At 43.7% G+C, this 14,698-nt stretch overlaps 1 protein-coding gene across 2 annotated transcripts in view; it reads right to left on the reverse strand.

Annotated features, from left to right (window-relative positions):
- The window catches only part of LPIN1 (lipin 1), a 60,539-nt gene extending 58,066 nt beyond the window's left edge, over positions 1 to 2,473 (reverse strand). Inside the window, exon 1 of one of the 2 annotated variants that reach the window (XM_048297953.1) lies at positions 2,421 to 2,473. In XM_048297953.1, coding sequence (XP_048153910.1) covers positions 2,421 to 2,468 — 48 coding nt within the window. In that variant the 5' untranslated portion in view covers positions 2,469 to 2,473. The remainder of the gene's footprint in view (positions 1 to 2,420) is intronic. The other variant, XM_048297955.1, reaches the window with a different exon arrangement.
- Between the last annotated feature and the right edge of the window lie 12,225 nt (positions 2,474 to 14,698).

The raw sequence follows: 14,698 nt of genomic DNA on the forward strand, positions 1-14,698 counted from the left end.
ACAATTCTCTAAGCCACTTAAAGTTGTGATTACCTCTGTGATCCACATTTAAGAATAGGCAAACTCCCCCTCCAAGCTCTCTCTCGTTTCCGGCGCTGGCACAGGTGGCTGCGGGCCCGTGCGGGGGCCAGCGGGCCCAGGCCCTGCTCGGGCCAGGCCGGGCCGGGCCATGGCCATCCTGAAGCCGATGGACCTGTTCCAGCCGTGGAACCCCCCCCCCACTGCCTTGCCGTGGGCAGCCGGAGCGGCTCGGCTCTCCCCCCTCTCCACTGCGATAAGAAAAATTCAACATTCCAGCTGCAAAGCTGCAAGGCCGAGGTGAGATTAACCCTTTTATTGCTGTGAAGAGCTGAAAACCTGAGGGAAGAGAGAGAGGAGATGCTTAAAGCTGAAATTCTGTTGTGAAGCTATGATATATCAGAGTATCCTGTTGTAATTTCATGAAGATATGGGGGGTGGAGTGTTCAACTCGTGAGCAAAAGCACCTGCGCTGAGATAGGCAGATGCTGACGCAGCTGTAATTTCATGAGAAGTTTGGACAGGGAGAGATGAACCAGATGAGGACTTTTGCTCCAAACGGGAAAGGAGAAAACCTCAGTTCCTAGAGATGCTCCCAGAGATAGTCCTAACGATGAAGATGATGAAGACCCTTTGCTCCCAGGGAAGGAGAAGGGCCTCTGTTTTTTGTTTCTGAACGGCTCAACCTTAAAACTGTACCCCAAAAAACTTCAAGAGTGGACCCTCGAAAGCAGTTGCGGGAAAAGCTGCAAGTCGGGGGAAAGGACTCACACGCAGGCAGAGAGACTCCTCTTCCTAAATGGACTGAACAATATTTGGAAGTGGGCGGCTGTCTCGTTGTGATAATGTTTTCATAGCACGAGCAAGAAGAGACTTCTCTTTCTAAATGGACTGAACAAGGTTATTATGGAAGTGGTAAACAGACTGAACATCTTAAGGGTTGTCTTTTTACATTGTCAGTGGGAGAAGGGAGGAAGGTGGGGGGAGGAGGAGAGTTCTGAAGGTGGTATAATTTTTTTTTCCCTCTTTTAGGTCTGTTAATAAACTTCTTTATATTCTTTCAAGTTTGGTGCCTGCTTTGCATTTCTCCTAATTCTTATCTCACAGCAGATAAACAGTAATGAGTATTTTGGACCAAACCACTACAAGTTCCTTCCCTGTTTATGTTACTGGCATTTTGAATTCCCAGGTACCCTTCTGTCTGCAAAGTACAGCTACTGAATTGGATGTCCAAACCCAGCGCCTGCCAACAGCAGCCAACTTCATCCTCATTTCAGACTGCCTGTTTGGCTTATCTAGCTGTTCGGTTTACATGACATTACTAATATCAAGCTCATCATGAAGGCTAGATCCTCAGTTTTTTGAAGCTGACATACCTTCCTACATCTGCCAGATCCAACTGAGAGGCTGCCAGGCTCTGCCAACCAGCTCCCACACTGAGATGCTACAGGCAAGTCTCCACAGGCTCCTGGATCAGGAAGACTCCTCTGGAAACCATAGAGAATATCCTACACTGCACTGTGTAGGTTGTCTGGAACCCCCAGAGTGAGATTTACATGAGACAGCAGTGTAGCTATGCTTACATTGCCTCCACCCAGGCTAATACATCTGTGAAGCCTACGCAGGGCTGTACAGTGGCTCCAAAAGTTCAGATGAGCGAATGTGATTGCATGGCTCTGCTTGGTGCTGGGTAGAAATGCTGTGGACTTACCTGTGATTTCAAACACGTCAGCCTCTAAATACTCTGCCCCACCATCACTGTAAGGGTAGGTCACTCTGAGGAATAGAGTCCAGAGTCACTTAGAAAATCATCAGGTTGTTCCCTGGGTCTGCCTCTTTGCCTCCTCCACCAATCATTCAGCAGTAGCAGTTCTATAATTGGTGTGGGAAGTGCTGTTCTCCCCCTCTCATTCCTTCTCCTGAGTGGTTCTTCTGTCAATCCATGGCTGTGTCCTGAGACCACCACCTCACAGGTGTGCTCTCTGCCTTCCAGGAGAGCAGCAGCAGGGATGTCTGGGCATGTTTTCCCTGGCTTGGGACATGTCTTGCATCTCACATTTGCCACAGGTTTTCTCACTCTGTGCTTATCTCCCAGGTCAAGTGCCAAATTTCCAAATTTTTATGCTGTTTCCATCCTTATCCTGCTAGTACTGGCCCATATGAGGGCCACCAGTTTCACAGAGCCACCCAGACTTTCACAAGAATAATAATACCACATTATAGTGGTGACATACAGTAACACAGTGTCCAAAGAGTGACACTTGGACATGCTGGACTGGGTACCAGGAGGTGGGCAAGAATTAACCACTCCTCATCCTGCTTTACCAAAGAGCACTGGGCTTCAAGCTGGGCCTGCCCTAAGGCACTGGAGTTAAAAAGCAAATGAACAATTAAATTCCTACATTTAGATTGCGTGTCCAGACATTTCGAATCCAACCAGGATCTTTCATCAACGGAATCTGAAAGAAACAAAATATAATGAGAAATAATGCAGTTAATTAATCATATACAGAAATTAATATATACAGGCCTCAATCATGGTCCTTGAAACCCAGCTTCAATGAATACCTCTCCTGAGATTCCTTTGTAAGCCACATTGCCTTTGTGTCATCCTCACTTTTTATCTGGACTGAGAAATATTCTCAGTTCTCTCTTTCCACCACCTCAGTTTTCAGGTGTTTTGCAGAAGGATTTAGTCCTCTGCTAGTAGGATCTCTATCATCAGCTGGAGAGAAATTGGAAGCAGGTGACCCCTGTGAGCTCTGAAGAAGTATAGACCACACCAGTCTGTTGTTTTGCAGGATGAGGATGCCAAAGATCTTTTCATATGGCATCATCCCTAGATGTGTTCATGGTACAGGAAAACCTCTAGTACCCAGTAGGACAGGAAAAGCAATTCTGTAGGACAAGAAGAACACATTTCAGCCCCTTTGAAGCAACCTGTGCTCAGGGTCTGCATAGCAGAGGCATGAGTTTATTCCATGAGTAGTGCTCTGCAGACAGGTAGCACAGGAGCCTCAGCAGAGTGACGGTACTTCCAGAGACAGAGCCCCACAGATGAGGTGACAATTACTGTGACAACCTGTTTACAAACGCACAGAAGTAGGAGTGAAGGGTGATTTCATTTTTAAAGAAGCCACAGTTGCAAGACACTTCGACATTAATTAATACCCACTAAGTACGTAAGCTTTCAGTGTTGCTGGAGATGAAGGGACACATACAAATAGAAGGAAAAGTTATTGAAGAGAAATTCTAAACTGCATTTTATAATACTTCTTATTCCATAGTGAAATTTCTTACTCAAAGGACTAATACTACAGTTTCAATAAATATGATAGTGATGATATGAACAAATAACTTGAAAGATTTCCCTTTCTTGCCTAGAAAACTAACTTTCAAATATGGCCAGATGTGCTGGAGGTGTGTTCTCAAAACACCCATATTCCATCATATTCAAATCTCAACATTTTTCAAGCACAAATATTCACCAGGAAAAAAAACCAGCATTCTGCTCCCTATCATTCTCAAGTTATATGACACCCAGAATACTCCGTGGAATTTTACTGAGCAATTAGAAAAGGCATGAAATTACCCTTTTTCTGAACTTTCTTCCATTTGAATAAAGACAATGAAACCATTTCAAATAAGGAGCAATCAGAAATAGCAAAACAAGCACTACAGAAATAAATTCACCTAGTTCTGGTAGGTCCAGTTCTTAAGGGTCCCATTACTGATAATTACACTGGTGATTACACACACACACTCTGGTACATGTATAATTAGAATATCATTTTGTGTGGGGGATGTGACAAGTAAGTTTGAGGTGGCACTATCAGAGGAAGACAGAGAGGTCTGGCACATAGGCCTTCTCTGTTCATGATAGTATCTTACACTTGGAACATTCCACTAAGGACTCCACTACAGTATTCAAACAAAATTTACCAAGTCTTTCAACAACCTTATGGACCAGAAGTTATTATAAATTCCATTTATCAAATTAAGAAACTGAGATACATCCTGATTAAATGACTTATTCTGCATTACAAAGGAATTCTAGCATCTGAATTACGAACAGACCTCTTTCCACATGGCCCATTGTTTTAACAAGTGGTCTATCTTTTCTCAGACGCAGAATAAAAATACGGGCACTGTTACACCAATAATTGAATGAACAGAAATACTCTTGCAGGCTAAATTAATAATTGAAATACAGTTGCATGTTGTATGCAAATGCTGAATTCAATATTGTCAGCGATTGAATCATGGACTCAGACTGGCAGGGAATCTGAATCGTTTATTCAAAGGAATGAGCTGGTTTTATACACTTTTCTAAGGCACAGTATTTCCTTATAAGGTAATCCTCACTACGTGACCTATCCGATGTTGCCACATCAGTAACACACTTCCTAAATGTCCTTTTGCGGGGTGGTCACTCGCTGTTCACCCGTCCATCAGCTCCCAGCAGGCTCCTCTCTGTAGGGGTCTGCCCTGTGACACCTCCTCCCCCCAGGGTCCGGTGGAGACAAGCTTCTCTGTGCTGCCATGTGCTCCTTTGTGCTGCCATGTGCCTCTGCAGGCAGGTTTTACAGCTCACAACCCAATTCTGTCTTATAATTCCCCATAAATAAAATTACATTTTCCTGTTGCATATGCCTGTTTGTGTTTAAGAGGTATCATAGAGTGGTTTGGGTTGGAAAGAACCTGAAAGACCATCTAGTTCCAAACCCCCTGCCATGGTCAGACACATCTTTAATGAGACCAAAGTGCTCAAAGCCCCATCCAACCTGGCCTTGAACACTCCCAGGGATGGACCATTCACAACTTTTCTGGGCAACCTGTTCAGTGCCTCACCATGCCCACAGTAAAGAATTTCTTCCTAAAATCTAATCTAAGCCTACCTTCTTTCAGTTTAAAGATGTTCCTCCTTGTCCTGCCACTACAAGCCCTTGTAAAGTTCTCTTGTTGCCCCTTTCAGTACTGGGAGGTGCCATAAGGTCTCCCCAAGAGCCTTCTCTTCTGCAAGCTGAACAACCCCAATTCCCTCAGCCTGTCTGCAGAGGAGAGGTGCTTCAGCCCTCTGATCATCTTCGTGGCCTCCTCTGCACTTGCTCCAACAGACCCACGTCTTTCCTGTGCTGGGGACCCCAGAGCTGGATGCAGCACTCTACGTGAGGTCTCACAAGAGCAGAGCAGAGGGGCAGAATCACCTCCCTTGCCCTGCTGCCCATGCTGCTTTTGATGCAGCCCAGGACACAGTTGGCTTTCAGGGCTGCAAGCACACAAGCTTTCTTTTTTCTTCTTTCTTAAAAACAATCAGAATTCCATGCTCCAAAAAATAAATCTCAGAAACATCGTAATAGGAATTGCCACAGGAAAACAGTACATTTCATCAGCAGAAAAGTCAACAGTGTGTTGCCACAGAGTTGGTAATTTTACAAAACAGCTGCTGCCTGTGCATTCAGCTCCTCTGAAAAACAGTGATCAGAGACAGTCCTGTAAAACATTCTTTGTGTACTGGTGCAACAACCACGCGACTCTCCAGGATCCCTGCCAACATTTGGAAAGTACGGTTAATGTTGCAGTAAAGTATTTGATCTTTAGAGTTGTCTAACCTCTGGTCCTGCTCACATTTGGAAAACAGCCCTAAGGAGCTTTCATTCAGACCTGCAATTAATGGAAAAATTTAGTTTTTAATGAGTTATATTTTGTCCATTTTTTAGAGTGACTGTTGTAAATCAACGGTCTGCCTTTCCTATTTAGTAGGCTTGGAAATGCAAACTAACATGAGTAAAAATGATTTTAAAGCAGACACAATGCATTAAATCTTTCCTTCAGCTGTGCCAGCCTCAGCAGGCACCCTGCTGACCTTAGAGAATGAGCGAATGTGGGGAAAAGATGACCTTGCACTTAAGCTAGTGAAATAGGACTCAAGTGCTATTCCTGTACAGGACAATCAGAGTCAAGGCACAGGCGGAGGCGCTGGGACACTCTGGCCTGTGCCCTGACGCTGGAAAAACAGCACTTGGCACAGGTGCTGCCACAGTCATCTGGCAGCTCCCAGCTTGGGAATGAGCACAGAGCATTTCCAACAGGCCTCTCAAGGAGGCCAACTGGTTTTGAGTGCTGATGGAGCTTAATAGGATCACAGCAGGTAGCATCAAAGCCAGAGAATGGGCACTGTCACTGTTTAGTTTACTACCACCAGTGTAGGCAAGAGATCCAGATCTCCTCTGGAGCTACCTGAGCTTTTTTCCTTCCAGGAGTGAGGGCATATCACAAACAATATTGCACAGTTCTCCTGATGTCTAAAATAATTAATGTACTCCTAAACTGTCTGGGAAAATTCAATAATATTTACAAGAAAACTGTAATCCATAGTGCAAAGCAATATTTGCCCTTTGACCCCTAAAGAGAGTCTTTATGACCCTATATTGCCAAGTCTGGCAGCATTAAGCCAAACTGTACTTTTCCCAACTAGGCATGGAGCATTTGAGAATTAAGATATTTCTTACAGCTGATAGAAGTTGAAGTAAAACAGAAGACTCAGAGATATGGCCTGGTATCTGCAGAAGAACAGATTAGTCTATATTTCATATTCTCATTTATAGGAAAAAATATATCTTATATAAAAATATTGCAAGGAAAAAATGAAAAGATAGTAACTGTAATCCATGCCTCCTTGGGAGAGATATGGAAATGCAGTGAGCATGAAATGAAACAGGAAATATTTAGGCATTAGGAAAACTTTATAATAGTAGGAGCACCCAAGCTCTGGTATGGCTTGCTGGAGGAGGCTGAGATCTTTCAGAGCAGGCTGAACACACATTTGACAGAAATGTTTTAATTATGGTTGAATTCGCCTCTAGGCATAGAGATGGACCAGATGATCTCTGAGTCTCTTCCAACCTCATATTCTAGTAGTCTGTGATAAAGTGACATGGCAGAATGAGGGTCTGTTTTCAGGAGTTCTTTCCTAGCAATGAAATCTCACAGTGGAAAAAAATTCAGAAACCAGTGACAAAAACCCTTATATGTGAAATGTTTTGAATTTAGGAAAACAGTGCAGAAACAAGTTGTAGGGAAGCATGGCAGAGTAGCCAAGGGATGGGCAGGGTAACCTAAACAGCTCTTCTGTCTCAAACTTCTGACTCAGTCCCACGATATCACCTGACTGGTGTTTACCTCATCACACTGATGCAACAGGTGTTGTAAACAAAGTTATTCATTTGTGAATTACTCAAGTAATTTAAATCATGTTCCTACTGTAATCATGCCTCTAAATGTAGTTAAGTACACACTGAGTGCTTCATTTCTGCTAATACCAGATAAAGAGATCCTTTTACTTCCCTTGAGGATCATCTGATGCCCAGAGTGAGTTATATTTTCCCTGTAGTGCGGGTGCCAAGTGCAAAACAGCTGGTCTGTTCTTTCACAGAGAACCAGAGTAGGCACCTTTTGTGAGGAGATGCTATCTCCCCTACAGTGTAATTTTAAGCAACAAAGAGGAAGGAGAGCCAGCTTCTTTCAAGATGACAATCCAGTTGCCACAAGACCATATGACCTTTCTAGGTGACCTAAAGTAAGAAAACCATTTCCTAGCTTCTCAAATAAATCAGGTTTGAGTGACAACTTTAATTTTCCTGGAGAGGTTGTAACTAGAGTCAGACAAAGCTTGGGACATGAGTAAATAATGTGGAAAAAATGTAACTACCAAGAGTTCTGTCAGAAACTGCGGTAGCGAATACCTAGTTAAATGGCTTGATGTTGTAACCCTCCAAACAAAAAAATCCTTATTTATATTTATCTTTTATAAGAAGGCTACCAAAATAAAGCCACTGGTCTGTAGGAGGCCACACGGGGGCTGCAGCCCATGAGATGACCACAGAACAGTTTTAAGTATTTTGCAACATGGAAGCCAGAGTCAAGTTTTATCATATGAAGCAGAGGAAGCACAACAAGAAACCAGTTCTGCTTTATCACCTCACTCAAACCTGGCCCATGTTGGTGCTTCCAAGTCAAAGAAGCCATTATGCTCAAGCACTCCTGTAGCTCCAGGGTCCCAAGGCATCACATGGAGACAGAGGAACAGGTGTAGGGTGGGAAGATCACAGCAGCTTGGAGTCTCCTTGCTTGCCCAGCCCTCCCAGCCTCTATTGCTCTGGAGACAGCATGGGTGCCAGGGCAGCTCTTGCAACATGAGCAGTTTTCTCCCTGCCCCTTCCCTGCTGAAAACTTGGATACCTGCATTGGAATAATAGAATGGCTTGGGTTGGAAGGGACCTTAAAGACCATCTAGTTCTAACCCCCCACCACCATGGGGAGGGCTGCCACACACTACACCAGGCTGGTCAAATTCCCATCCAACCTGGCCTTGTACACTTCCAAGGATAGAGCATCCACATCTTCTCTGGGAACCTGTGCTAGCGCCTCACTCCTCACAGTACATATTTTTTTCCTAAAATACAATATAAATCTCTCCACTTTTAGTTTAAAACTGTTCCCTCTTATCTGATCACTACCTGCTCATGTAAAAAGTTGTTCTCCCTCTTTTTTCATAATCCCTTTCAAGTACTAGAAGGCAAATCTAAGGTCTCCTCAGAACCTCCTCTCCTCCAGGCTGAACAACCCCAACCATCTCAGCCTGTCTTCACAGGAGAGCTGTTCCAGCATTTTTGTGTCCCTCCTCTGGACTTGCTCCAACAGGTCCATGTCCTTCCTGCACTGAGAACCCCAGAGCTGGATGCAGCACTGCAGGCAGGCAGCTCACCGGAGCTCCTTTCGATGGAGCCCAGGATACATTTGGCTTTCTGGGCTGAGAGTGCACATTGCCAGTTCCTGTCCAACTCTTCATCCACCAGAACCCCCAGGTCCTTATCTGCAGGGCTGCTCTCAATAAATTCATCTCCCAGTCTGTACTACATCAAGTTCCTAAATGATTTTGAAATCCAGATGTAAGCCGAATGCTTTGTAATAATCCAGCCTATAAACTAAAAAAAAAAAGAGAGAGAGACTATCCATGGCATTTCTGTCCTGGAACTGCTGCAAACTGCAGCAGGGCTCAGGCATGGTGGTTTGCTAACCACACTTTAGAGTTTGAAGTAAAGATAAAACTAGAACTGAAGGTAACACACTGTGAAGCTGTTCATTTAGCCAGAAACCTCACTGAGTACATCCCAGCACTGGGTTAACACAGGGTACTCTGGTCTTTGAAATACACCCTGAGCGAGCCTCATGCAAGGTCTGGATTCTTCCTGCTGAGCTCCTCCCATTTCTTAACCTCACCCTAGTCACTCACAGAGAGAATTATCAGATGTTTATCTAACATCTTTCCACACATGCTGATAAAGGCTGTTTTGTCATGTCCCACAGGCCATTCAGCTGGGCGGAGCGTGTTTGGCTGCCACCACTATTGGCAGAGGTGGTGGCCCCACCACCACACCTACACTTGCTTTTGTCAGATGTTTTAAAGGCTGCAGTTAACACTGCCCCTTGGAATGTTTCTCTTAGGAACTACCCCAGGCTACAAAAGGTGTTTCATGAGGTGATGTATCCACATCACCTGATGTTCACCCCACCCTCCCTCATGGCATCAGCCTTTCCGCACCCAGAGGCCTCCCTGGGCAGCTTCACCATCAGCCCTGGACATGGGAGCAGCTACCCACAGCTTTCCCCAGACCACAGAAGAGGGCAATACATGCCTTTTAACAGAGAAGGGTGAAAATGGCTGTTCCTCCTCACAGCCAGGGGCAGAAAGCTGAAGGGTAGTGGAGCTTCACGACCGCAGTATTGACACTGCCCATGGCCTTGCAAATTCAGCTTAGCCTTGGTGAGGCTTTGGGTCATCCAGACTCTCATTGTTAAGTACAAGGCAGAGGAATTCAGAGCTAGATCTGGCAGACTGTAGGATCTGCAACCACGAAGAATCTGTAAATTCAGGGTTTTCATGATGTAGAGCAAACAAAACTGATCTGCCCCACTGATGTTCAGTCTGAGACACAACATAGGTGCTCAATCATGTAAACAGAGGACCCTCAGAAGGGAAAAAAGGCAGGAACTATTAAGAAGTTCTTGACTTAATTCAGAGGGATTCTGGTCAAACAGGTATGGCAGCAGAGCTGAACTGGCAGCAGGCTTGTTTGAAGACTTGAGGAACTGGGTTTGTGCCACACGCAGGATCACCAGGCTCCCCAGCACCCAGCAGTACATAGAGCAAAGCTGCTACTGCTGCTGTGCTGCACCTGCTCTTCATATAATACTGGGCACAGACTGTGTTTTCACTTGCTAGCTAACTTTGCCATGGGTCACATACAAATACCTTGTACAAATACCTTGAAGAATCTTGTGGAGAACCTTTGGAAAAGGGCATTTCCCTGATCCCATTTTCTTCTGTGCAAATTTAGACATGCGTTTCAGGAGTGGGGATGGGGTTAAGAAGATGACAGCACAAAACTGGGTACTGTACACTGAAAAGCTGCACAAGCTTTTCATGTTATGAATTGAACCCTTTGTCCAGTTGCCTACTGCAGCTGCCTCCATAGAGGCATAAAGGTCATGGCAAGTGGGAGGTAATGGCCATGTCTGAGGCTGACCTCTAAAATCTAGCCGGGCTTTTTATTCTCTCTATTTACTTTGTTTGCTTGTAGACTTTTACTCAGAGGTCTTCCCTATGGGTATCATAGCTATTTTAGGCTGCCAGTGGTGCTTCCCATCCCCCTGTCCCTCAATTTGTGGTTAGCCTCCCATCAGAATGCAATTTATTCAAAGAATACTAAATTTTGCCACAGAGGGAAGTTTCATCAAGTCAGTACTGATATGTAAGTACTTGCATATAAGTCACTGTCCAGAGTCAGCAAGGGCACCAACAGGGATGGGCACAACACATTTTAACCTATAGCTTCACCACTGGCTATATAGAGTCATAACAAGCCTCCATTAAAGTGTCAGTGAATTAAAATACACATGTGAGTTTTTCCCCCTTGGTCCATCTAGGAAAAGAAAAACAGATAGGTTTGCTGTTCTTTGAAACTCTTCAAGCATTTAACTCTTAAAGCCCCATATGCACATTCCTAACAGCAGAAAAAAATTGTATTGTGTGTAATTTTATAGGGTTTTTTAAAGGGATTGATAGCCACAGCTTTTTAGGGAGTAAGTTTAGGTCATTTTGTGGAACGTAGGTATGTTTGTAATATGAAGAGTCCTTGTGTCCCAAGATCAGATTTCTGAAGTGGAACAACAGAAAAGGAAAAACAATCCTACATCTGAGGGGTAGGTCAGGAAGTTTGGAAACTTCCATTGAGGCTGGCACTATTTCAGGCTGTCTGTGCTCTGCTGCACAACCCAGCTAACCTCACTCTGCTTCTGTTTTTCTAATATAGAATATAGAAATATTATCAACCTCAGACTACTGTTATGAAAGTGAATTTCTCAATTTTCATAAGTTTTTGACTTCATTGTGTCAGTACACATGGCTCACACGTAGTAAAGACTGAGTATATGCAAAAGTAAACACATGTTCATAAATAGACTTTGGAAGCAGCTCCCTACTGGCTCTTGTCCAGAAGGGCAAGAAAATAAGGAGGAGGGGAAAGCTAAGCATGTCTCTTCATTCGTTGCAAGCGATTTGTTTTTCTCACTGGTGCTACACATTGTTCAGGACTATTTCTAGGAAGAAGGCAGTCATAAAATCCAATCAATATATGCTGCAACATTGCTGACTAGAAGAAAAACAGCATGTACAGAACAAGAGGAAGTCTTTGAATCAAATTCTTGGAAAGAAGCATCTCAGAATGCAGTGGGCCAGGAACATATTTTTTCTATGGTACACATTTAGTATTTGTTTACACAGAAAGCTTTGAAAGTATTTAGAAACATTTTTTAAATGTTAATAATCCTTTGGGCTTAACTGGGCTTTAATTAATACTAACTTAATGGCATTAGCTTTGAAATTCTTTCACCATGTCACAATACCACACTTCTAGAAGTTCTCTGCCTCTCCTCCTTCTTCCTTCAGTATTGTGCCTAAACAAGGCTCAGTGGCCCAGGAGCCATCAGTCTCTTTGTTAAATGTCATATAGCTTTTCTCCAGGCAGGGCAGTGCTATGGGTGAAGCTTTACAGATCCCACGCTGTAGAGAATGAAGTTTGTCATCAGTGGATGCTCCACAAAGGACTGGCTGACTTGAGTAGAGCAACTCCAGGTGTTTATTTTACACTCATGAAGACCCCACTGCAGCTAGGCTGGTGGTGAAGCAGTGCTGGATTCATAGGGCACAACCAGCTGCCCTCAGGAATGCATTGTGACTGTGTTTTCTGCATTTATTGTTTAAGAACAATATGGAGAGACCGGTTACAAGACCTCCACCACAAACCTCCCCCAGTATCCACCAACATAGCCAAGGCCATCAGAGATCCACCCATGTCAGTGGAGGATTCAAGTGCTGTTTCTGTTACCTACACCAGAATGATTTTCCCAGAAGTAAAATCAAGGGAACATTCAAAGCTCCATTTTGTGAATAGTATTTTATTGACTACTTTGGACTTTAAAGGTACTCCTGACTTCAGTGGATGAAGGATTGTTGACGGTTCTGTAAGAAATTAACACCTCCTGATACTCCAGACTGGTGGGATTAATTTTTAAACTAACTTCACAGCTTAAGTAGTCAAGAAATAATCTGTTTACTGTAGCAGGCTCTTGCATATTTCCTTGTTTTCACTTCATTATGCAATGCCCATAATGTAATTATTCCTATGTGAAGGGATTCCTGTGGAGGGCGAGCACCTAGGTCCAGCTGTTCTTATTTCGCTTAAGGTGGCAACACAAGGCTTTATATTTTCAGAGCCTTTTTCACCCAGGTCACAGTCTTCATTACATGGCATTAGTTGAGTAGAAAGATATCCTTCCTCTGGTCTGGATAGTGCTTGTGTTAGTGAGATTTGTTAGTGGATTTGGAGTCTCCATGGTATCCAATCCAAAGATATTTAATGTAAGAATATGTACTAGTTTGAAAACAAACTAGTGGGAGACACCAAGTCAGAATAACAATTTAATGGGGAAATAAAAGGAAAAAAAAAAAAAAAAAGGGCAGAAAACACTGGGTTAAACTGACAGAGTCAAGGTACAACCTGACACCCTGTTAGTCAGGGTGGTGGTAGCAGTCTGGTAGAATGGTGGCTGCAGTCCTCCTGAAGCAGTGATCCTGTAGAAAGGGTCTGCTCTTCCTCAGAAGGTCCAGTGGTGGCTGTGTAGCTCCGGTCCTCTGGGAATCCAGTGGAAAGGTTGTCTCTGCTGTTCAGAATCTCAGATTATATCCAGGGTGGAATGCTTGGTTCCTCCCTCTGGGTGGAACATCTCACAATGGGATGATGAGTCATGAGGCCAGGTGTTGATTAGGCTCATTAACAGAAGATAGTCCGGAGGGAGTTATCTCTGAGTCATGCAGCAGGACAATGATGGGCCATTAACAGAAAGATAGTCCGAGGTAGGGGGGGAGAGGCAAGGAAACACTGCCGCTCCTGGTTTCAACAGCTCATGAGGATGGTAATAGAATATACTGCAACCCAGGACAGAATCCCACTATACTCAGCCCAGATGTACCTGTCTGACTTTAAGAAGAGAGAATAGTTCCCCTTAACTTCAAGGTCACCTTTTTTAAGTGGGATCAGATCCTGGGGCTTCTCCTTTTCCCTTAGATATTCTTAACAAAGATGGTTATGCGCCTGGATTCCCTTTCTAATCAACAGGGACTGTAGCACTGTTAGGGCACGATCCATTTAAGCTTCCTTAGCATGGCATGACATAGAGCATTTAAATACAGCCTTTTTTCTCTAAATGTACCTCTGACCTGTCTTGGAAAGATGATTTTCATAACTGCCTGCTATTCTTTTTCCGTTACATTTTCCACCCTTTTTTCCCACAGGATAGATCTGCTTTTTTACCTCACCTAGAGCATACTGCTTCCATCAAAGTCAATTTCTCTTCAGCAAAACTCTCATGGCCAGTGGAAAAAGTGGAAACAAGTGCATATACACACTGAAAATCAGTTTAGAAGTCAAAAGAGCTTCCTTTGTTGCAATATTAAATTATCCCAGAGTTTATAAAGTTTTAAATTTTCCTAGAGTTTATAAAGAAAAAGAAGATGCACTAAGAATCACATTCTATACTGCTGTTTGCTGGCCTTCAGCAGTGTTTTGAAGCTTCAGTTGGGGCTCACTGTCACATGCTGTACAGGGACAAAATGAAAAGGTTGTGACAAGATGCCTCTTTTGTGAAATCCTCCCTAATTTAAGTGAAATTTCCCCAAATCTTAGCATTCAAAAGTCTGGGCAGACATTCACTCTCTGCTACTTGCCACCAACTTTATTAATATAGTGAGGAACAAGTCATCATTCGCATAGGTAGTGTAGGATGAGCTGAAGAGTTTGTTTGACATATATGGCAGGGTCAGGAACATGCTGCACATCTACCACGAGGCCAGCAAGTAGTCAGGAGGTATGTCTGCTCCAGCCTGGTTTCTGGAGTGCTTGTCTGAGGATTTACAAAGTAGAAAATAAACTACTGGCATTACCAAGCAAATAAGACCACTGTTCAATAGCTGTGAACTAAGACAAGCCAGTTAAATTGAGGAACTGCCTCTCCCATGTGTAAATGTTGTGCAGATTCCTAGTGAGTAGCATCTTCCCAA

This window comes from Corvus hawaiiensis, chromosome 3 (genome assembly GCF_020740725.1).
Source record: "Corvus hawaiiensis isolate bCorHaw1 chromosome 3, bCorHaw1.pri.cur, whole genome shotgun sequence".
NCBI classification, from domain to species: domain Eukaryota; kingdom Metazoa; phylum Chordata; class Aves; order Passeriformes; family Corvidae; genus Corvus; species Corvus hawaiiensis.